Source organism: Bombina bombina, chromosome 1 (genome assembly GCF_027579735.1).
Source record: "Bombina bombina isolate aBomBom1 chromosome 1, aBomBom1.pri, whole genome shotgun sequence".
NCBI lineage: Eukaryota > Metazoa > Chordata > Amphibia > Anura > Bombinatoridae > Bombina > Bombina bombina.
The window spans coordinates 743,333,834-743,358,515 of NC_069499.1; the positions used below are offsets into that span (position 1 = coordinate 743,333,834).

Below are 24,682 nucleotides of genomic sequence, written 5' to 3' on the forward strand. Positions count from 1 at the left end.
TTTTCTTCTGACACTGCTTCCATTGCTGCTCTCACACACGGGGGTCTCCATTTTAGCCTCACACCTAGGCCAGGTAAGAGACATAGTGGTGGTGTTGGAATATTACTATCCCCAACCTGCTCCTATCAACACCTGCATCCTCATCCATCTCTCTCCTTCTCCTCAAAATTGTTGATGGACAGGAGCGCTATAGCTAAAGGTGTATGAAAATAGTGGGTTATAGTGTTACCAATTTAGTAAAAGAAAAAAACTAATAAATATATCTAATTAGTAAGATGTACTAAGAAATGTAAGTTCACAAAGTACAACTGTGAAAGGAAATGTGACAATGGTGTAGATTATTTAATGCAAAAGTGATTGTGCATACTCGACAAAAATACAGTATAATATGGATAATCAAAAGTTGATTAATAAATAAGTGACCAACTTTGTGTAATTAACAAGGCTCTGCCTAAAATTTAATATAATACGTCAACAGAAAAAACAGATATCAAATTAAAAACCAATAGACTAAAAACTGTAAACGGACGTCTCTGTGTATAAAAAGGTTGCCACCACACCAAAAACAGTCATAAAGTGTCTTTCCTTATGGCCAAGTGTACTTGAGCAATCCAGATAAGAGTTATGTGGATAGAAGATGCGAGCTTACCCCCAAACAGTGCGGCTCTCGATTCTGTGAAAAATAAAATTACTGCCGTGGCGGAAGTGACGTCACTTATATGGGTGCTGGCTTGGCTAAGCAATCCGATTGGTCCTTGTGCGATCGCCTTCAGAATCCAGCTGCTTCGCTCCACAAAGACAGAGTATCCACTCTTTAAGTGCCCAAAGCACGCAGGATACTATTGAAAGGTGCTGTGTAATAGGTGCAGCTGTTAAAGTTGATTCGAAATCCATTGTCCTCACCTTCAGTTAGGCTGGTGATATAAGTGCATAGACAAGCACAAAGACGATGTACTTCTCAGAGTTTCACAGATGGCAAACAGCATCAATATGTAGCAGCAACTGTAAGCTGTGAAACACTATTTAAAGTTCAAAGATAGCAACAAACATCAACGCGTTTCTCCCTTTACAGGGCTTTTTCATCCGCCTGTTCTCCCCCCTCTCCCTCAGAGTGGCAGTTATATTTCGCACCCCTGGACCAACCTCCCAATTCCTTGACAACTTTGCTACCTGGCTTTCACACTTTCTCTCTACAAATACACCTGCTCTAATCCTAGGGGACTTCAACATCCCCATTGATAACCCATCTGCCCCTGCTGCCTCTAAACTTCTCTCACTCACAAACTCCTTTGATCTCTCACAATCCACCCTATTCCCTACTCACCACGACGGACACGCTATCGATCTGGTATTCTCCTACCTCTGCTCGCTTTCTGATTCCTATCTCAGACCACCATCTTCTCACCTATAATCTTAATGTACATGCTAAACCTATTTCTCCCCCTTGCCCCTGTAGAAATCTGCACACTGTGGATCTTCTCCAACTTTCCAATCTTATTCAAAAACGCCTCCCCCACACTTCCACCCTGCCCTGACCTTGCTACAACCCACTATAACAATACTCTCTTCTCTGCACTCGACGCCCTTGCTCCTCCACAAATACGCAAAACCAAACGTTGCCAGCTCCAACCCTGGCACTCTCAGCAAACATGCTACCTACAAAAATGCTCCCGTGTTGCTGAACATGCCTGGAGGAAATGCCCCTTAGAACTAGATTTCCTCCACTATAAGTTAATTTTTTATTCTTACTCCTCTGCCCTTCACTTAGCCAAGCAAAACTACTTCTCTTATATCTTCTTACTCCTCAAACCCAAAACATCTCTTCTCCATTTTCAACACTCTCCTCTATCCACCTGCAACACCCCTTTAATCTGCCTTTAGTGCTCAAGACTTGGCAGACTACTTTTTCAACAAAACACTTACCATCCGAAGTAACATCCCAACACAGGACTACAACCTTCCATCTCTGCCCCCAGTCACCCCCTCCACCACTCTCAGAACCTTCCCCCCAACCACTGAGAATGAAGTGAGTTCCCTAATGTCTTCCTCACACCTCACTATCTGCCCACTTGACCCTATCCCTTCACATCTAATACGTATTCTCTACCCTCACTCCAGCTCTTATTTAACCAATCCCTTACTACTGGTTCATTTCCATCTTCCTTCAAAAATGCAAAGGTCATCCCATCCTCAAAAAACCCTCCCTCTACCCCAATTCTCCTACAAACTTCCGCCCCATATCACTGCTTCTCCTTGAAAAACTAGTTTTCGATTATCTAACTCACTTCCTGGCCTCCAACTCATTGCTTGACCCCCTGCAATCTGGCTTCCGTCCCCAACACTCAACTGAGACTGCCTTCACCAATCTTCTTTCTGCTAAAAACAATGGCTACTACGCTATACTTATCTTACTTAACCTGTCTGCTGCCTTTGACACTGTTGACCATCCCCTCCTCCTATGGGCCCTCAGCTCCCTTGGGCTCTGTGACATTTCCCTCTCCTGGATCCACTCTTATCTCTCTAATAGGTCCTTTTCTGTCTCATTTGCTGGCGACTCCTCCTCTTCATTGCCTCTGTCTGTTGTAATACCTCAAGGCTCTGTTATAGGCCCTCTACTCTTCTCTATCTATATTTCCTCACTGGGTAAACTTATCAGTAGTGATGGCTTCAACTATCATCTCTATGCTGATGATACTCAAATCTACCTATCAACCCCTGCACGCTCTCTTTCTGTCCTCTCTCACATCATCGACTGCTTATCTGGCATTTCTTCCTGGATGGCCTCTTACCACCTAAAAATCAACATGTCCAAGACTGAGTTTCTACTAATCGCCCCATCTAATTCTACTCCAGTTTCTAACTTTACCATCACTGTGGCGACACCAATATCTCGCCATCACCCCAAGTCCGCTGCCTAGGAGTTACACTTGACTCCAATCTGTCCTTTATACCCAACATCCATCTTCATCTTGTCGCAACCACCTATGCAATATTTCCAAAATTTGTCCTTTTTTGAGTGCTGAAACTATTAAACAGCTAATCCATTCCTTAGTAATTTCCCGGCTTGACTATTATAATAACCTACTAACTGGCCTTCCTCTCTCCCACCTTTCCCCCCTTCAATCCATCCTAAATGCCTCTGCTAGCCTAATCCACCTCTCCTGATGCTCTGTATCTGCTTCACATCTCTGTAAGTCCCTTCACTGGCTCCCCATTCACAGCAGAATCAAATTCAAAATTCTCACTCTAACCTACAAAGCCCTTACCAATGCAGCCCCCCCTACCTGTCCTCACTCATCAACAAATATACTACAACCAGACCCCTAAGATCCAACAATGATCTACTCCTTGCATCTTCTACAATAACCTCCTCCCATGCTAGACTACAGGACTTCTCTCGTGCGGCACCAACCCTCTGGAACGCACTTCCCCGAGCTGTCAGACTTTCCCCCCCTCCTTTAAACGCTCCCTAAAGACCTTCTTGTTCATGGAAGCCTATCACCAAATCAGTAAGTAATGAATTCCACTTGCCTAATAGTTGCCCTTATCTAACTTCACACTAACATCATTCCCACCTTTGCAGTCCCCACCTCCTTTTTCTCACCCTCCTACCCATCTAGATTGTAAGTTCCCACGAGAACAGAGCCCCTGTATTTGTTTGTTAAATTTTGTCTGGTGTCTCATATTGTACTGTACTTTTATCTTTGTTACCCATGGACAGCGCTGCGGAATCTGTTGGTGCTTTACAAATTAAGAATAATCATTGTAAATTCCCACGGGAATAGGGTCCTTAATTCCTCATGTATGTGTTTGTAAAATGTTGTCTTGTGTCTTACAAGTTTTATAACATTGTTTTATCTAAATGAATTGTACCCATGGACAGCACTGCGGAATATGTTGGCGCTTTATATATTAAAGTATAATAATAAATATATATATATATATATATATATATATATATATATATATATACATATATATATTGAACAAGTTTATTAGGCCATTTATTTTGTACATATAAGCTAAGCTGCCAAACAAATTATATCAATAAAACCAAGACCAATGCTCACTGCTGCTAGGGGTGTCTCACACTGAGGGCACATGCTGCAGAGACCACAGAAGTAAAGAGTGAATCACTATGTAATAGAGCATTGTTTCTTAACCACGGTCCTCAAGTACCCCAAAAAGGCCAGGTTTTCAGTAGAGCTGAACAAGTACACAGGTGAACAAATCGGCTGATGGGTGTGAGTAGGTTTAGTAACCATAAAACAAGTTTATCTGTGACTCCTATTTTATCCTCTAAGAACACTCACAAGGTATACCGTGATTCTCTCACACATGGTTGTGTACACTAGCAAAGATAAAGGGGTTGTGTTGAGTGGCGCTCTGGTGGGAGCAAGAGGATGTTAACTGGCAATAATCAGATAGTAAAAAATCAGATGTATAGAAAAGAATATTTAATTCATATGAAATACGTAAAACCAAACAAGTGTATATGACAAGTAAAATAATTGTCAGAATATGCGTAAAAAACTTTGCCCAAGTATAGGTGTTACGGTGTGTGCTCCTGGGTGTTTATTAATCTAAACTGAACTGCTGATTGCCTTATCGTTACTGAACTCTGCCTGCCTCAAGACTACTCTACTGATTAACCCCTGAACTGCTGATTGTCTTATTGTTACTGAACTTTGCCTGTCTCAAGACTACTCTGCTGATTAACCCCTGAATTGCTGACTGCCTTATTGTTGCTGAACTCTGCCTGTCTTAGACATCTCTACTGTTTAACCCCTGTATTGCTGATATTCTGGATTGCCTTGTTGCCAACTCTCCAGTTATCCTCTGTAGTGCCGTGAAGGATTGCCCTTTCTACTGCGAGTACTGCTTACCTCATTTACTTACCTGTTCTCTTGTTCTGGGATATTTCCTTATCCTTCCACTTGATGCCGGGATTAAAAGACTACTGGCCAAGTTTGGTCTGATAGGGAAATATCCCACGAGCAGTACACAGAGTCGTGGACAAAAGCTTTATACAATGTATATAATTCCTTTAGGACAGTCAGAAAGCCTTCCTTTAAGACAGTTAATAAAGGCATTAAACTGCTGAAACGTGTAGAAGGAAGACTTGTTATTCAGTAGGATTACTGAATTGGAATACACAGTGATACTACCACACCCGTTTTTTTTTTTTTTCAAATTTGGAGCCAAATCCTGTTATGACCATCCGATTGGCTACAGGTCATGTGACCCCCCTGCAGCATGGTCAGTGAAGAAGCTGGGAAAGGGCTGAAAACCCACGGGAAGGAGATCCACAGCAGGCAAATCTGACTAAGTGTGACTGCATTTTGGGACTACACCACATACCACTAAGGAGGCCCGGTAAGGCTAGCAAGTTGTGAAACTAACATGGAATTACTGACCGGTCAGCTACTTATCCACCTAGACTCTTTTACCACTTGGAGTATAATTACATATACTGCGATTTAGCAAAGAAGGCTTTCTGGCTGTCCTAAAGGAATTATATACATTGTATAAAGCTTTTGTCCACCACTCTGCCTATTAGCAACATTGTATTTTATTAATTTATATTAACCTTATTCAAGTGTCAAGCAAAGTATCTAAGCACTAGAAGCAGCTGATATTAGATTTAAATCAGGCCTCTGTTTTTTATTCCCATCTTAGTGAGCTGCCTATGTATGGAACGGTAATATAAAATTACTAAAATAGAAAATACCATCCTCAACACTTCTTAATTTTGACGGTGTTGAGTCACAGAGTTATGCTATAATTTCACTTATTAATCGTGTTCAATCACATTTTAAACTGCAGCTAATTTTTATGTGTACTGTGTATGTATTTTCTTGGATCAAATTTGTTTTATAGTTGTAGCCACAACATTTTTTACGCATATTCCGACAATTATTTTATTTGTCAAATACACTTATTTGGTTTTACGTATTTCATATGAATTAAATATTCTTTTCTATAAGTCTGATTTTTTACTATCTGATTATTGCCAATTAACATCCTCAGGTTTAGTATCCATAGTTACTGATCAGCTGATTACTTCACATGTGCACTGGTTCAGCTATAATGAAAACCTGGCCTGTTGGGGGTACTTGAGGACCAGGGTTGAGAAACACAGTAATAGAGCATTAATTGTCTTCATTGCTGTTGGATATTCCGTACAACTGCACTTGCACAGTTTGAAAAATGTAATGACTGTCCTTAAAGCAGCGGCACGGTAGCTTGCTGTTGGTAGAATTACATAGGTCATATGGTGAATCCCCTATTGGCTGCACCATATGATTGTCAAAAGGTAGAAAAAAAGATTTTTCAAATGGAATCGGCCAGAGTAGAAGGTAAGGGGGGGGGGAGCATTTATCAGTGCAAAATTATTATTTATAAGAAAATAAGGAGATTCAATGGATATTTAATATATAAAGCATTTATATAGTGAAAATGGATTCTTTTGAATTTTCCATTACTTTAACTAGAGCAATATACACAATTAATTAGAGCCATCCAAAGCAGTATACACTTTATGTAATTTAAAACAGACTCAAAATTAGTATTCTAAGAAATAACATCAGAAATAATACTTTACATAAAAGGTAGGTTCATGGAATCAGTGTCCAGAAGAAATATTACAGAATAAGGGCAATAACATTAAAAAAATCATAGGTTTTACACTTTTTATGAAAAAAAGGTATCTGAAGTAAAACAATACTTTTAATTCCAAAGCAAAGGCTTGTTTTAAAAATCCTAAATTATTTATCTGCCTATCATCTGAAATGTTAACACATTTAAGTGGCATCTGCAGAAAATGACAGATTACACAGGATGTGTTATTGACCTGTATGGATTTCATGTTTACACCACTGACTAAAGAACAAGCTTAACAAGAGCAATTTAATGATAGAACAGCTGGGACTTAAGTGATATTTGTCCAGGATAGGCACAGGTCAACATTGAATCTAAAAAATTACCAATAAACAAACAAATATAAAAAAAAATAGATATAAAGTTGGGTCAAGCATTTGCTATCTGCGTTTAACACAGGTATGCAACTGACTCCTATAAAAATGTTGCAGCTCACTTTAGCAGCCACAGGGTTAAATTCTGTGTTTCTATATTTCTGTTTTTCTGCTACATTGATTCTCAAATCTGAGTCAGAGAGATCAAATCAAAAGCTTCTGGCTTGTTACTGTTAATTAGTAATTAGAGATCATGAGATCTATGAGCTCCTATAATTAAAATGTACTGTACCTTGGAATAAAGCAGCATTTTGAATAATCAGAAATTTGAGCTTTGCGCTGGCTGACTGGAGAAGTTGTTCCATGTTTAATCGAGCTGCTACTTGATACCTTTCCTCCATTTTTCTGGTGCAACATGTTGAGCCCTTTGTAATACAGACCTGCAGATCTGCTCCTGTAGAAAAGATAGATAGACATCAGTCACATCCCATACAAGAAGAAGTAATACTCTATAAGTGAGTTTAGCAAAAACAGAAGTCCGCTTAAATCAAATAACTCCAGTTCATTCAATTAAACAAAATTAAAGAGAGGGAAAGGTTAAAATTGAAATGTGCATCGGTGCATATCAGGTTTAAATAACATTTTTGCAATATATTTTAATTAGCAAAAACGGTTCTAGTAAAATATTTTACCATTTTTCAGCAGCATACGCACATATGCTGGGAGGGCCCATGGGCCAGTATTCAAACATTACACTTTCAGTCAATAGTGGCTTGTTTGACACAAATTAAGTCTTCACAGACATAATACACAACACCGCCAGCTTCCTGAGCCTGAATACAGGTGCACAGGCCATCAGAGCACATTTCAATTTTGACCTTTCTATCCCTTTAAAGGAAGAAAAAAATATTTTCATTGCAATACTTCTAAAAGTGCTCGGCAATCCATCCCTGACAATTTACAGCTCTTGTCTAGGCTGATTATAAGACTAAAGTTGTCTTTCTTCCCTGGGGGTCGATCCGATAAAAATCGTCGCCCGCAAAAGCCGGCGACGCCAATATTTGTGCTGGTTTGGTACCCTATATACGGCGTAACTTAGAAGTTACGCGCGTATATTTCTGCCGTCGCCCGTAGTTTTTTGGGCCATAGGCAGGTATACCAAACCAGCGCAGTTTGGTATCCAATATACAGCGTAAGGACTTACGTGGCGAAAATGGAGAAATCTTACTCCATTTTCACCTCGCCACAAAAAGCAGCCGTAAGAAGCCTTACGCTGACTATTGGAGCCCCGTAACTCCCTAAACTAGCTAGAAAATAAACCTAACACCTAACGCATGAGCAATGTCTATCTAGCTGTCACCCGCGATCTGCTAAATAAAACCTAACACCTAACGCATGCGCAATGTCTATCTACCTGTCAACCGTGATCCCCCGCCGCAATCCCTAATAAAGTTATTAACCCCTAAACCGCCGCTCCAGGACCCCGCCGCCATCTACATAAACTAACCCCCTACTGTGAGCCCCTAAAACCGCCACCATCTAACTGATCTATCCCCTAATGTGAACCCCTTACACCGCCGCCATCTACCTTATCTATCCCCTAATCTGACCCCTTACACCGCCGCCACCTATATAAAAATTATTAACCCCTAATCTAATCCCCCTATACCGCCGCCAGCTATATTAATATTATTAAACCCTAATCTAATCCCCCTAAAGTAATAAGCTCTATTACCAGCCCTTAAAAGGGCCTTTTGCGGGGCTTTGCCCCAAAGTAAACAGCTCTTTTGCCATATAACCAGCCCTCCCTACACCGCCGCCACCTATATTAATAGTATTAACCCCTAATGTAAGCCCCTTACACCGCCGCCATCTATATTAAAATTATTAACCCCTAATTTAATCTACCTACCCCGCCTCCAGCTATATTATCTATATTAACCCTAAGTATATTATAGTTAATATAGTTATTACATTATATATATTAACTATATTAACCCTAATTATATTAGGGTTAATATAGTTAATATAGTTACTATAGTATTTATATTAACTATATTAACTCTATCTAACCCTAACACCCCTAACTAAATTCTTATTAAATTAATCTAATTCATATTATAAACTAAAATATTCCTATTTAAATCTAAATACTTACCTATAAAATAAACCTTAAGATAGCTACAATATAATTAATAATTACATTGTAGCTATGTTAGGATTTATATTTATTTTACAGGTAAATTGTTAATTATTTTAACTAGGTATAATAGCTATTAAATAGTTATTAACTATTTAATATCTACCTAGTTAAAATAATTACCCAATTACCTGTAAAATAAATCCTAACCTAAGTTACAAATACACCTACACTATCAATAAATTAAATAAACTACAAATATCTATCTAAAAATACAATTAAATTAACAAAACTAAATTACAAAAAAAACAAACACTAAATTACAAAAAATAAAAAAAAGATTACAAGATTTTTAAGCTAATTACACCTATTCAAAGCCCCCTAATAAAATAATAAACCACCAAAATAAAAAAATGCCCTACCCTATTCTAAATTAAACAAGTTCAAAGCTCTTTTACCTTACCAGCCCTTAAAAGGGCCCTTTGCGGAGCATGCCCCAAAGAAAACTGCTCTTTTGCCTAAAAAAAAAACACAACATCCCCCCCCAACATTACAACCCACCACCCACATACCCCTAATCTAAACCCACCCAAACCCCCCTTAAATAAACCTAACACTACCCACCTGAAGATCTCCCTACCTTGTCTTCACCACGCCGGGCCGAACTCCTCATCCGATCCGGGCGATGTCTATCCAAGCGGCAAAGAAGAATTCTTCATCCCGGCGATGTCTTTCTCCAAGCGGCAAAGAAGAATTCTTCATCCCGGCGATGTCTTTCTCCAAGCGGCAGCAACGTCTTCTTCCATCCGGCAGCATCTTCCATCAAGCGGCATCTTCAATCTTCTTTCTTCGCTCCGCCAACGCGGAGCATCCATCCCGGCCGACGACTGAACGACGAATGAGGTACCTTTAAATGACGTCATCCAAGATGGCGTCCGTCGAATTCCAATTGGCTGATAGGATTCTATCAGCCAATCGGAATTAAGGTAGAAAAATCTGATTGGCTGATTGAATCAGCCAATCAGATTCAAGTTCAACTTGAACTTGAACTTGAATCTGATTGGCTGATTCAATCAGCCAATCAGATTTTTCTACCTTAATTCCGATTGGCTGATAGAATCCTATCAGCCAATCGGAATTCGGCGGACGCCATCTTGGATGACGTCATTTAAAGGTACCTCATTCGTCGTTCAGTCGTCGGCCAGGATGGATGCTCTGCGTCGGCGGAGCGAAGAAAGAAGATTGAAAATGCCGCTTGATGGAAGATGCTGCCGGATGGAAGAAGACATTGCTGCCGCTTGGAGAAAGACATCGCCGGGATGAAGAATTCTTCTTTGCCGCTTGGAGAAAGACATCGCCGGGATGAAGAATTCTTCTTTGCCGCTTGGATAGACATCGCCCGGATCGGATGAGGAGTTCGGCCCGGCGTGGTGAAGACAAGGTAGGGAGATCTTCAGGGCGGTAGTGTTAGGTTTATTTAAGGGGGGTTTGGGTGGGTTTAGATTAGGGGTATGTGGGTGGTGGGTTGTATTGTTGGGGGGGGGTGTTGTGTTTTTTTTTTTTCAGGCAAAAGAGCAGTTTTCTTTGGGGCATGCCCCGCAAAGGGCCCTTTTAAGGGCTGGTAAGGTAAAAGAGCTTTGAACTTGTTTAATTTAGAATAGGGTAGGGCATTTTTTTTATTTTGGGGGTTTATTATTTTATTAGGGGGCTTAGAATAGGTGTAATTAGCTTAAAAATCTTGTAATCTTTTTTTTATTTTTTGTAGTTTAGTGGGGGTTTTGTTGTAATTTAGTTTAGTTTATTTAATTGTATTTTTAGATAGATATTTGTAGTTTATTTAATTTATTGATAGTGTAAAATAAATAGGATTTATTTTACAGGTAATTGGGTAATTATTTTAACTAGGTAGATATTAAATAGTTAATAACTATTTAATAGCTATTATACCTAGTTAAAATAATTAACAATTTACCTGTAAAATAAATATAAACCCTAACATAGCTACAATGTAATTATTAATTATATTGTAGACATCTTAGGGTTTATTTTATAGGTAAGTATTTAGATTTAAATAGGAATATTTTAATTAATAATATTAATATTAGATTTATTTTAATAAGAGTTTAGTTAGGGATGTTAGAGTTAGATAGGGTTATTATACTTAATATATATATATATAATATAATAACGATATTAACTATATTAACTCTAATATAATTAGGGTTAATATAGTTAATATATATAATATAATAATTATATTAACTATATTAACCCTAATATAATCAGGGTTAATATAGTTAATATAGCTGGCGACGGTGTAGGGGATTAGATTAGGGGTTAATGTATTTAATATAGCTGGCGGCGGTGTAGGGGGATTAGATTAGGGGTTAATACATTTATTATAGCTGGCGGCGGTGTAGGGGGATTTAGATTAGATGCAAAAGAGCTGTTTACTTTGTGACAAAGCCCCGCCAAAAGCCCTTTTAAGGACTGGCAAAAGAGCTGTTTACTTTGGGGTATGCCCCGCAAAAAGCCCTTTTAAGGGCTGGCAAAAGAGCTGTTTACTTTGGGGTAATGCCACGCAAAAAGCCCTTTTCAGGGCTATTTGTAGGGTTAGACTTAGGTTTAGTGGTAGGGATAGTTTAGTATTTTAGGCGTTAAATAATTTAATATAGATGGCGGCGGGGTAGGGGGATTAGATTAGGGGTTAATAATTTTAAAATAGATGGCGGCAGGGTAGGGGCTCACTTTAGGGGGTAGGTAAGGTAGATGGCGGCGGGGTAGGGGCTCACTTTAGGGGGTTATAGATTTAATATAGCTGGCGGCGGGGTACGGGAGCGGCGGTTTAGGGGTTAATAACTTTATTAGGTTGCGGCGGGGTACGGGAGCGGCGGTTTAGGGGTTAATAACTTTTTTATTGTTAGGCTAGTGAGGGGGGATAGCGGATAGAGGGTTAGACGTGTCGGGCTATGTTTAGGAGGCGTGTTAGACAGTGCGGGTGATTTCATACTTTAGTCAGGTTTTGTAGGCGCCGGCAGTTTCTAACGTGGCGCAAGTCACTGGCGAATCCAAAAATCTGTACTTACGCAGATTTCTGGACATTGCTACTTTGTCAGACTTACGCCACTTTAGCAACTAACGGCGCCGCATATTGGATAGCTCGAGTTGCGAGCTGAAACTGCGGGTGACGCGGGTTCCCTCGCTTGCGCCGCAAACTACGCCGTTTATCGGATCGCGCCCCCAGTCTCCTGTCTGACAAAAATGATTTGATGTCAAAGGGCATTATAGCCAATCAAAATATTCCTTTAAAAGAGTGGACGCTTATGACATCCAAATGCCATCTAGTAAAAAGATGAATAAAATTTCCTAGTGCAAATCCTTGTTAGCAAGAGAGGCATGAGAACCCTAATTTAAAAGAACACTATTATATGTTTCATATGAGGATCATTTTGTGTGTATGATATATGCTGTCATAAAGGGACATGAAACCCAAAATGTTTCTTTTAGAGCATACAATTTTAAACAACTTTTCAATTAGCTTCTATTACCTAACTGTGTCTTGTTCTCTTGGTTTCTTTTGTTAAACAGTATGGGCTCCATTTATTAAGCAGCGGATGCTTAAGAAGCAGTGGTCATAAGACCGGACGTTCTTAACTTGTTCGCCACATTTTAGGTGGCGGATTGAAATCACGCCGATCCGATCGGGATAATTGACAGCCCCTGTTAGTGGCCTATTGGCCACCAGTGAGCAGGTAGTGGCATTGCACAAGCATTTATCTAGAAATGCTTGTGCAATGTTAAATGCCGACAGCATATGTTGTTGGCATTTAGCAAGGTCGAGCGGACATGATTCGCTACAGCGAATCATGTCCGCTCGACTACTAATAAATCTACCCCGATATCTAGGTAGGGGACCTAGCTGCTGATTGGTGGCTGCATATATATGCCTCTTGTCGTTGGCTTACCAATGTGTTCTGCTAGTTCCCAGTAGTGCATTGCTGCTCCTTACCAAGTAAATAAAGCAAAGTTGATAACAGAAGTAAATTGGTAAGTTGTTTAAAATGTGTGCTCTATCTGAATCATGAAAAAAAAAAATTGGGTTTCGTGTTCCTTTAAATTAAGTTAAAGTACCAAGAACTAACAAGCAAATTAAACTGAGGAGACAAAGTAACAAAACTCCTCAAGGTTTACCTTAAGCTGCATGGTCCATTACAATCAAATGCTGAAATGATTGAATGGTATAATACCTTAATCAATCTAACAAATGTTCTGAGTGAGTATTACATAAATAACGGTAACAATGTTACTAAATGGTTCTGCTATGTTGTCATATCAAACTAAAATCTGGACAAATCTAGATTTTTTTATTTTTTTTTAATTTAAAGTTTTTTATTGAGGACAGTATAAAAAGGAAATAATAACAACATAAGGATCATATACATCAAATATTCACATCATACTTGGTGTTTTGTAGTAGATATGTTGAAAGTCCTCTTTTTTTCATCTCTTTCCATTAGAGAGGTCACTCTTGGACCTTAGATTTTGTGTTATTCCATAGCAAGAGATTAATAATAAGCATAATAAACATACCAATAAAACGGGGATGACTTGAAGTAAGCTGTTTCAACCCTATATAGCCTCATAAATACAATATCAACATTTATTATTACAGGTAGCCCTCAGTTTACGCCGGGGTTAGGTTCCAGAAGGAATGGTTGTAAATCAAAACCGTTGTAAATTTAAACCCAGTTTATAATGTAAGTTAATGGGAAGTGAGGGAGATAGGTTCCAGGCTCCTCTCAAAATTGTCATAAGTAACACCTAATACATTATTTTTAAAGCTTTGAAATGAAGACTTTAAATGCTAAACAGCATTATAAACCTAATAAAATAATCACACAACACAGAATATATAATTAAACTAAGTTAAATGAACAAAAACATTTGCTCAACAGCATTATAAACCTAATAAAATAATCACACAACACAGACTTCACTTGCATTTTTCTGCAAACAGTTCTTTCTATGCATTCCAATCTGGACTGATTTATAGACAGGAAGATCTTGTTCCTTTGAAATCTGCTTGATTGCTCAGGTCTGGTTAAACTGATTCATTTCAGCTTGCTTGGCTTTGCTGCAACACAAGCGGACAGCTCCACCTACTGGCTATTTTAATAAATGCACTGCTTCTCAATGCTTTTCAATAGCAGTCACATGACTGGAAAAAAAGGTTGTTATTCTGAAACGGTGTAAACTGAACCATTGTAAAACGAGGGCCACCTGTATTCATTTAAGAGGGGTGGGGCATTACCTGGGAGACTGATATAATTTAGGGTTGTATTTGAGATTTAATCTTATATATAGGTGACACCTTGAACTTTTGAATTGAGGTCCATTGAATGGGATAAAGATATAACAGTTGAGCATGTGTAGGAGCGTGGCATTAAGTTTAAAGCTATGAGACTGCCACAGCACACAAGTGCTTTTAGGGAAATTACATTATAGCCTGTGACTCTATCAAAGCAGCCTCCATTATTTACATAATCAACTGATTTGGTGGCTGAATATGCAAGAACAAATATGGAGACAGAAGGGAGCGATGGGTACCTTTTAGATGTTGATAGAGTGGTGACATGTAAGCCTAAGGTGTTCTTAACCGCATTCTTGAAAGAGGTGGTAGTGTGCTCCATTGTGCTCAGGGAGTCATAGGAAATAGGGGAGCAACTTGGCATTGATATATAGCAGACTCCCATCCCTGTGGGCCCCGGCCGTGGGCGCCGCCTGGCAGTGGGAGTACCCGGCATTGAGTAGTATGTTGCGTCAAACCCCTATGCTATGAAGCATCTATCAGCATATACGGTTAAATTATGTTAAAACAGAAAACTTTGTTTAAGCAAATATCTAAATGCAGTTAAATACTATTAATAAAAGGGTATGGTATGAAAAAAAAAAATGAATACTTGTTAACCTTATTCTAAAATTCTCCTTTATCGTCACAAGTCCAGACTTGCATCTGGGCCCCCATCGCTCCACTCTATTAAATTTTCCCCAACACACAGCCGTAGGCAATAACTACTTTAAATTATACCTAACTTTCATGCAGGAATGAAAAAAAAAATTGCTATCAGTAGGTCCTTTTAGAACCGATGTGTATAAAATAGAGTCGGGGGGTGCCGGTGGGAAAAATCTCCTGTCTTTGGTGCATGGCCCTCATTTTGTGATTGCATAATGTCCCCCACCAATGCAAATAAACATTCTCTCCTTCCAGGCCTGTAAGGTAATACAAACCAACAGTGGGCAGGCAGGTCAGTGAGTCCTTTGGATGTCTTTAGAAGTTGGCGTGAGGCAGCTTTCCAGGCAATAGTGTGGAATATGTCCATCTTTGTTTTGTGCTTGTGAGGAAGGTCAGGGCATGCAGCTCTATGTTGAGTAGATGCAATCTCTCTTTGAATGCGTTTCATCCAAATTGCTGCCTTTGTCTGCGAGTGTCCATTAAGCTCCCCAGAAAGCGCTTTATTTCTGCTTGTCGAATGTGTTAGCTGAAACCCTTCCTGCAATTCTTCAGATGCCCGTGTATATGAGACCTCCGGCACTGAGTACTGGGTGGCCGGATTCTCATCAGTATGGCCAGCTCCTGTGATGTGCTCGCAATCTGTGACCGGCATCAAGCTCGCCTGCGTCTGAGTGTTTTCATTACGGCATTGTAGGTCTTGTTGTCCCATAGCGGTATTGTGACGCCCTACATCTGGTGTTATGTGCTCTGTGGGATTGGCGCCATATTGTTTATTTGATTCAGAGGATCTGTTCTTTTGAGCGCACGATATGTTGTTAGCGCAGATCTTATCCACAAGAAAATCGTATGGCGCTTTATTAAGTAGTTGTTTAAAGAGTCTCTCTAGCCTCTCAAAAGCAGGCGTAAGGTGGTATTGAGGATCCGGTTCTCCTGTGCATGTCATAGTGAAGGGAGAAGTATATAAGCTCGTACACTCCTCGTTCAAAAACCTGTTTCCCAGTATCTGATCGGTGTATTACCATATATCTCAGGTATGGTTAGGTGTTGAAGCGATTCGGTAAGTCAGCCCAATCTGACGGCACCGATAACCCGGCTCTTCCCGGGGGGGAGGTGGATACCAACTATTAGGCCGCCGCCTTTGGCCGTTCTCCAATCTGAATGTCCAAAGTCAATTACACAGCAGAAATGAGTGATAAAGGTCCCCAAGTGCCAGGACTATGAGGTTTTCTGTTTTTCTGTTCTTATAATCACTGTGAGAGGTTAATAATCGGCGGATTATTAAGAATTCTTTTGGAGCTTTCAGAAAATGCGTCCTGTCCTGAACGCTACACGGACACGCCCCCCCGACAAATCTAGATTTTATTGTGCTTCACTTGAGTTTCACAAGAAGAAATTTGGCTCCGAAAAGATCCGAACATCACAAAACTCCACCCACTTCTACATTCGCATTGAATGAAAATGTTGAATGCACAAGTCTAGTTGTAGAGATTTCATAAGAGAGTGTTTCAATTGCACCCACCACTTTTGATTAGAGTCCTCATAATAACGCTACTTTATCATCCTATCGGCTAGATTACGAGATTTGCGGTAAGCTGAAAAAGCAGCATTAACAGGTCCTAATGCTGCTTTTTCACTACGGCTGCTATTACGAGTCTTGCAGGTTTAGTGGCCCCGCACACTTTTTTGGCCTTACCGCAAATCGACTTACGTAAACTTCGTAAACCCTTTTTTCTATGGGACTTCCATAGCGCCGGTATTACGAGTCTGTCCTTGGAGGCCAAAAAGTGAGCAGTACACCCTCTACCTCCAAGATCTCTAATGCATTTTAAAGTCAGTAGTTATGAGTTTTACACTACAACGCTGTAGCATAAAACTCATAACTAAAATGCTAAAAAGTACACTAACACCACCATAAACTACCTATTAAAACCTAAAGCCCTCCCGCATCGCAAACACTATAATAAAATTATTAACTCCTAATCTGCAGCTACGGACATCGCCGCCACTAGAATAAACATATTAACCCCTAAACCGCTGCACTCCCGACTTGCAAACACTAGTTAAATAATATTAACCCCTAATCTGCCGCCCCTAACATCGCCGCCACCTACATTATATTTATTAACCCCTAATCTGCTGCCCTCAACGTAAATAGTTATTAACTATTTACTAACTACCTAGCTAAAATAAATACAAATTTACCTGTAAAATAAAACCTAACCTAAGGTACACTAACACCTAACACTACACTACAATTAAATAAATTACATACATTAAATACAATTAAATAAATTAAATTAAATTAGCTAAATCACATAAAAAACAAACACTAAATTACAGAAAATAAAAAACAAATTACAGATCTTTAAACTAATTACACCTAATCTAATAGCCCTATCAAAATAAAAAAAGCCTCCCCAAAATAAAAATAAAAACCCTAGCCTAAACTAAACTACCAATAGCCCTTAAAAGGGCCTTTTGCAGGGCATTGCCCCAAAGAAATCAGCTCTTTTTCCTGTAAAAAAAAATACAAATACCCCCCCAACAGTAAAACCCACCACCCACACAATCAACCCCCCCAAATAAAATACTAACTAAAAAAACCTAAGATCCCCATTGCCCTGAAAAGGGCATTTGGATGGGCATTGCCCTTAAAAGGGCATTTAGCTCTATTGCCTAAAAAATAAACCCACCCAATACACCCTTAAAAAAATCCTGAAGACTTCTCCCAGTAAATGAATCTTCGGGTGTTAGTGTTAGGATTTTTTTAAGGGTGTATTGGGTGGGTTTATTTTTTAGGTTAGGTCTTTGGGCCTGCAATAGAGCTAAATGCCCTTTTAAGGGCAATGCCCATCCAAATGCCCTTTTCAGGGCAATGGGGAGCTTAGGTTTTTTTAGTTAGTATTTTATTTGTGGGGTTGGTTGTGTGGGTGGTGGGTTTTACTGTTGGCGGGGTATTTGTATTTTTATTTACAGGAAAAAGAGCTGATTTCTTTGGGGCAATGCCCTGCAAAAGGCCCTTTTAAGGGCTATTGGTAGTTTAGTTTAGGCTAGGGTTTTTTTTTATTTTGGAGGCTTTTTTATTTTGATAGGGCTATTAGATTAGGTGTAATTAGTTTAAAGATCTGTAATTTGTTTTTTTGTTTTCTGTAATTTAGTGTTTTGTTTTTTTGTGATTTAGCTAATTTAATTTATTTAATTGAATTTAATGTATGTAATTTATTTAATTGTAGTGTAGTGTTAGCTGTTAGTGTAACTTAGGTTAGGTTTTATTTTACAGGTACATTTGTATTTATTTTAGCTAGGTAGTTATTAAATAGTTAATAACTATTTAATAACTATTCTACCTAGTTAAAATAAATACAAACTTGCCTGTAAAATAAAAATAAACTCTAAGCTTGATACAATGTAACTATTAGTTATATTGTAGCTATTTTAGGGTTTATTTTATAGGTAAGTATTTAGTTTTAAATAGAAATAAATTAAGTTAGGGGGTGTTAGGGTTAGGGTTAGACTTAGGTTTAGGGGTTAATAAATTTAATATAGTGGCGGCGACGTTGGGGGCGGCAGATTATGGGTTAATAAGTGTAGGTAGGTTGCGGCAACATTGGGGGTGGCAAATTAGGGGTTAATAAATATAATGTTGATGGCGGCGATGTTGGGGGAACCAGATTAAGGGTTCATAAGTATAATGTAGGTGGCGGCGATGTCCGGAGCGGCAGATTAGGGGTTAATAAGTATAATGTAGGTGTCGGCGATGTCGGGGGCGGCAGATTAGGGGTTAATAAGTGTAAGATTGGGGGTGTTTAGACTCGGGGTTCATATTAGGGTGTTAGGATAAAAACATAAAATGTGTTTCCCCATAGGAATCAATAGGGCTGCGTTACTGAGATTTACACTGCTTTTTGGCAGGTGTTAGACTTTTTCTCAGCCGGCTCTCCCCATTGATGTCTATGGGGAAATCGTGCACGAGCACGTACAACCAGCTCACCGCTGACTTAAGCAGCACTGGTATTGGAGTGCGGTAAGGAGCTCAATTTTGCTCTACACTCACTTCTTGTCTTTTAATGCCGGGTTTGTAAAAACCTGTAATACCAGCGCTGTAGGTAAGTGAACGGTGAGAAAAAACTGCTCGTTAGCACCATACAGCTCCTAACGCAAAACTTGTAATCTGGCCGTATGTAAATACCACCTAGCTATATATGGAAAGATTGGGTACCCCTAAGCCCCCTGAAATGGTTGGAAGGTATAATGTTGCTTTTGCAATTCTAGGGGCCTTCTCCTTCATATCTATCCTATTAGAATATTTTTTTATCACAGTCATATTTTGTTTTATGAGTAAGAGTTTAGAGAATTTACAATATTTTCAGGACCAAATTCTTCCCTGCATGTACCTGTTCTACCCAAGATACATTTGTAGGGAGCCACAATAAAGCATGTAGTTGCCTTTTGCCATATTTAAAGGGATACTAAACCCACATTTTTTCCTTCATAATTCAGATAGAGCATGCCATTTTAAGCAACTTTCTAATTTATTCCAATTATCAAATGTTCTTTGTTCTCTTGCTATCTTTATTTGAAAAGCAAGAATGTGAACTTAGGAGCTGGCCCATTTTAGGTTCAGCACCCTGGATAGTGCTTGCAGATTGGTGTCTACATTTAGCCACCAATCAGAAAACTCAACCCATGTGCTGAACCAAATATGGGTTGGCTCGTAAGCTTACTACATTCCTGCTTTTCAAATAAAGATAGCAAGAGAACAAAGGAAATTGATAATAGGAGTAAAATAGAAAGTTGTTTAAAATGACATGCTCTATCTGAATCATGAAAGGAAAAAATTGGGTTTAGTATCCCTTTAAAATGTAAATGTTTATTAGGGTCTTGGGTTAGATATATAGAAACATAGAAACATAGATATTGACGGCAGATAAGAGCCATAGGCCCAGCAAGTCTGTCTGATATTACCTAACAGTATAAACGTATCTAGTTTGTAGGATAGCCTTATGCTTGTCCCATGCATTTTTAAAGTCCCCCACAGTGTTTGTTGCTACTACCTCTTGAGGAAGTTTATTCCATAAATCAATCACTCTTTCTGTAAAGAAGTGCTTCCTCAAATTACTCCTGAATCTACTACCCTTCAGCTTGAGATCATGACCCCTTGTTCTTGAATTTTCCATTTTATGTAAAATACCCACAGCCTCAGTTTTACTAAGCCCTTTAACGTACTTGAAAGTTGCTATCATATCACCTCTTTCCCTTCTCTCCTCTAAGCTATACATATGTAGGTCATTGAGCCTATCCTGGTAAATTTTATTTTTTAGACCATGTACCATTTTGGTAGCCCTCCTCTGCACAGATTCAAGTTTGTTAATATCCTTCTGAAGATATGGCCTCGAGAACTGCACACAATACTCAAGATGAGGCCTAACTAATGATCTATAAGGTGGCATAAGAACCTTACTATTTCTGCTGCAAATACCTCTACCAATACATCCAAGCATTCTGCTAGCCTTACTCGCTGCATTACTACATTGTTTACTAAGTTTTAAATCATCTGAAATAATAATCCCCAAGTCTTGTTCCTCATCTGTAACAGTCAGTAAAGTGTCATTGAGTCTGTAATTAACATTTGGATTTTTCCTCCCTAAATGCATTATTTTACACTTTGCTGTGTTAAACTTTAGATCCCAGTTGTTTGTCCAATCCTCCAATTGTTGTATATCACTTCTCATTTTGGCTACCCCCCTCTGGAACATCTACTCTGTTACCAAGTTTTGTATAATCTGCAAACAGACATACTTTCCCCTGTAACCCTTTGCTGATATTACAGATAAAAATGTTAAACAAAACAGGCCCCAGAACGGACCCCTGAGGAACACCACTAGTAACAGACCCCTCTGCTGAATGAACTCCATTTACTAAGACACTTTCGGATAGATTACGATTTGTGTGTTAGGCGGAAAAAGCAGCGTTAAGAGGTCCTAACGCTGCTTTTTCACTACCGCTGCTATTACAAGTCTTAAAGGTTTAGGGTCACCGCACACTTCTTTGGCCTTACCGCAAAACGTCTTAAGTAAACTTCGTAAAGTCTTTTTTTCTATGGGACTTCCATAGCGTCGGTATTACGAGTCTGTCCTGGGAGGCCAAAAAGTGAGTGGTATACCCTCTACCTCCAAGAGTCCTAACGCATTTAAAAGTCAGTAGTTAAGAGTTTTATGGTACAACGCCGTAACATAAAACTCATAACTAAAGTGCTAAAAAGTACACTAACACCCATAAACTACCTATTAACCCCTAAATCGAGGCCCTCCCGCATCGTAAACACTAAAATAAAATTATTAACCCCTAATCTGCCTCTCCGGACACCGCCGCCACCTACATTATATTTATGAACACCTCTGCTTCCCCCAACATCGCCAACACCTACATTATATTTATTAACCCCTAATCTGCCGCCCCCAATGTCGCCACCACCTACCTACACTTATTAACCCCTAATCTTCTGCCCCCAACGTCGCCGCCACTATAATAAACATATTAACCCCTAAACCACCGCACTCCCGCCTCGCAAACATTAGTTAAATATTATTAACCCCTAATCTGCCGTCCCTAACATTGACGCCACCTACCTACATTTATTAACCCCTAATCTGCTGCCCCCAACATCGCCACCACTATATTAAAGTTATTAACCCCTAAATCTAAGTCTAACCCTAGCACTCCCTAACTTAAATATAATTTAAATAAGTCCAAATAAAATTCCTATCATTAACTAAATTATTCCTATTTAAAACTAAATACTTACCTATAAAATAAACCCTAAGCTAGCTACAATATAACTAATAGTTACATTGTATCTAGCTTAGGGTTTATTTTTATTTTACAGGCAAGTTTGTATTTATTTTAACTAGGTAGAATAGTTACTAAATAGTTATTAACTATTTACTAACTACCTAGCTAAAATAAATACAAAAGTACCTGTAAAATAAAACCTAACCTAAGTTACACTAACACCTAACACTACACTATAATTAAATAAATTAACTAAATGAAATACAATTAAATAAATTAAATTAGCTAAAATACAAAAAAAACACACTAAATTACAGAAAATAATAAACAAATGACAAGATATTTAAACTAATTACACCTAATCTAATAGCCCTATCAAAATAAAAAAAGCCCCCCCCAAAATAAAAAAACCCTAGCCTAAACTAAACTACCAATAGCCCTTAAAATGGCCTTTTGCGGGGTATTTCCCCAAAGTAATCAGCTCTTTTACCTAAAATAAAAAATACAAACAACCCTCCCAACAGTAAAACCCACCACCCACACAACCAACCCCTAAAATAAAATACTAACTAAAAAAACCTAAGATCCCCATTGCCCTGAAAAGGGCATTTGGATGGGCATTGCCCTTAAAAGGGCAGTTAGCTCTTTTGCGGCCCAAAGCCCTAACCTAAAAATAAAACCCACCCAGTACACCCTTAAAAAACCCTAACTCTAACCCCCTGAAGATTGACTTACCGGGAGAAGTCTTCATCTAAGCCGGGCCGAAGTCCTAAATGAAGCCAGGAGATGTCTTCATCCAAGCCGGGCGATGTGGTCCTCCAGACGGGCAGAAGTCTTCATCCAGACGGCATCTTCTATCTTCATCCATCCGGCGCGGAGCGGGTCCATCTTCAAGACATCCGGCGCGGAGCATCCTCTTCAATCGACGTCTTATTACTAAATGACGGTTCCTTTAAGTCATCCAAGATGGCGTCCCTTAGATTCCGATTGGCTGATAGAATTCCATCAGCCAATCAGAATTAAGGTACAAAAAATCCTATTGGCTGATGCAATCAGCCAATAGGATTGAAGTTCAATCCTATTAGCTGTTCCAATCAGTCAATAGGATTTAGCTTGCATTCTATTGGCTGATTGGAACAGGTTAGGGTTAGACTTAAGTTTAGGGGTTAATAACATTAATATAGTGGCGGCGACATTGGGGGTGGCATATTAGGGGTTAATAAATGTAGGTAGGTTGCCGCGACATTGGGGTTTGCAGATTAGGGATTAATAAATAGTATGTAGGTGTCGGCGATGTTGGGGGCAGCAGATTAGGGGTTAATACATATAATGTAGGTGGCGGCGGAGTCCGGAGCGGCAGATTAGGGGTTAATAATTATAATGTAGGTGTTGGCGATGTCGGGGGCGGCAGATTAGGGTTAATAAGTGTAAGATTAGGGGTGTTTAGACTCGGGGTTCATGTTAGGGTGTTAGGTGTAGACATAACTTTTATTTCCCCATAGGAATCAATGGGGCTGCATTAAGGAGTTTTACGCTGCTTTTTTGCAGGTGTTAGACTTTTTTTCAGCCTGGCTCTCCCCATTGATGCCTATGGGGAAATCGTGCACGAGCACGTACGACCAGCTCACCGCTGACTTAAGCAGCGCTGGTATTGGAGTGCGGTAATGAGCAAAATTTTGCTCAACGCTCACTTCTTGTCTTTTAATGACGGGTTTCTGAAAACTCATAATACCAGTGCTGAAGGTAAGTGAGCGGTGAGACAAAACTGCTCGTTAGCACCGCATAGCTCCTAACGCAAAACTCATAATCTAGGTATTTGTTTTCTGTCCTTAAGACAGCATTCCGCCCAGTTCACAATTTTTGAGTCTAGACCAAGGAGATACAGCAAGTTATTTTTAGCAATCTAACCTAATTTTTATTTATTGTGAGTATTTTGTAGGTTTTATTACCTAGTAATTCATTTATGCGTTACAGCATCACATAATAAAAGTAGCTCATAGTGTTTATGGTTTACCATTTAATTTGAATAATCCTATATTATTGCTGGTCTGTTAAAGTGGTTTTCTGTATTGAAGATAATAGCTTATCACTGTATTCTAAGTCAATAAGTTCTGGCACTAGTAAATGTTTGCATTGTTCACTGACATACATTATTTATTGCTTGCTAAACGCATTAAAAGGGCAGTAAACACTTCTTGATTTTGTGTAAAACTGTACTAATCCCACGCGCCCAAAAGAAGCAAAAATGAAACGGCTGTAACACGCTGGTATAGGCAGTTTGCAGCATTTTTTTTAAAGCCCAGACTACAGATGTTGCTTTTTGGCCTCTCTACAGAGTGTGGGACAATACAAAATTTGTAGGTCCTTTAATAAACTGTATTAACTTGTATTCTTGTGACTGGACTCCCTTTATTATTTTGGCATACTTTGTAACCTGTGTCCTCCTGACACAACACATATCTTTTTAACTTCAAACAATGTAGTACCTTCTAATATAAAAATAATATTTGATTAATTTTTGTATATTATAAGTTCAATATTTGGAATTTGATGGACTGACCTATATAAAGGGTGATGAGCTAAAACTGTATGCAAATGTGTTGTGTCAGATAGACTTTGAAATACTGCTGACAGTTTTGTATATATTCCCTGTATTATATTAGCTTTTCATTAAACAAAAATAGGGCATATGGGAAAAATACCATAAGCCTGTGTGATAATAGGTCTGTTGGTGACATGGATAGCAGCATTTAGTTGTTATAC

The 24,682-nt window shown here is 39.0% G+C and overlaps 1 protein-coding gene across 1 annotated transcript in view; it reads right to left on the reverse strand.

Moving 5' to 3' along the window:
* Positions 1-24,682, reverse strand: part of GPC3 (glypican 3) — a 1,305,553-nt gene that overhangs the window by 1,084,245 nt on the left and 196,626 nt on the right. The window contains exon 2 of the mRNA XM_053699264.1: positions 7,267-7,428. Within this exon, the coding sequence (XP_053555239.1) occupies positions 7,267-7,428 (162 nt within the window). The remainder of the gene's footprint in view (positions 1-7,266; positions 7,429-24,682) is intronic.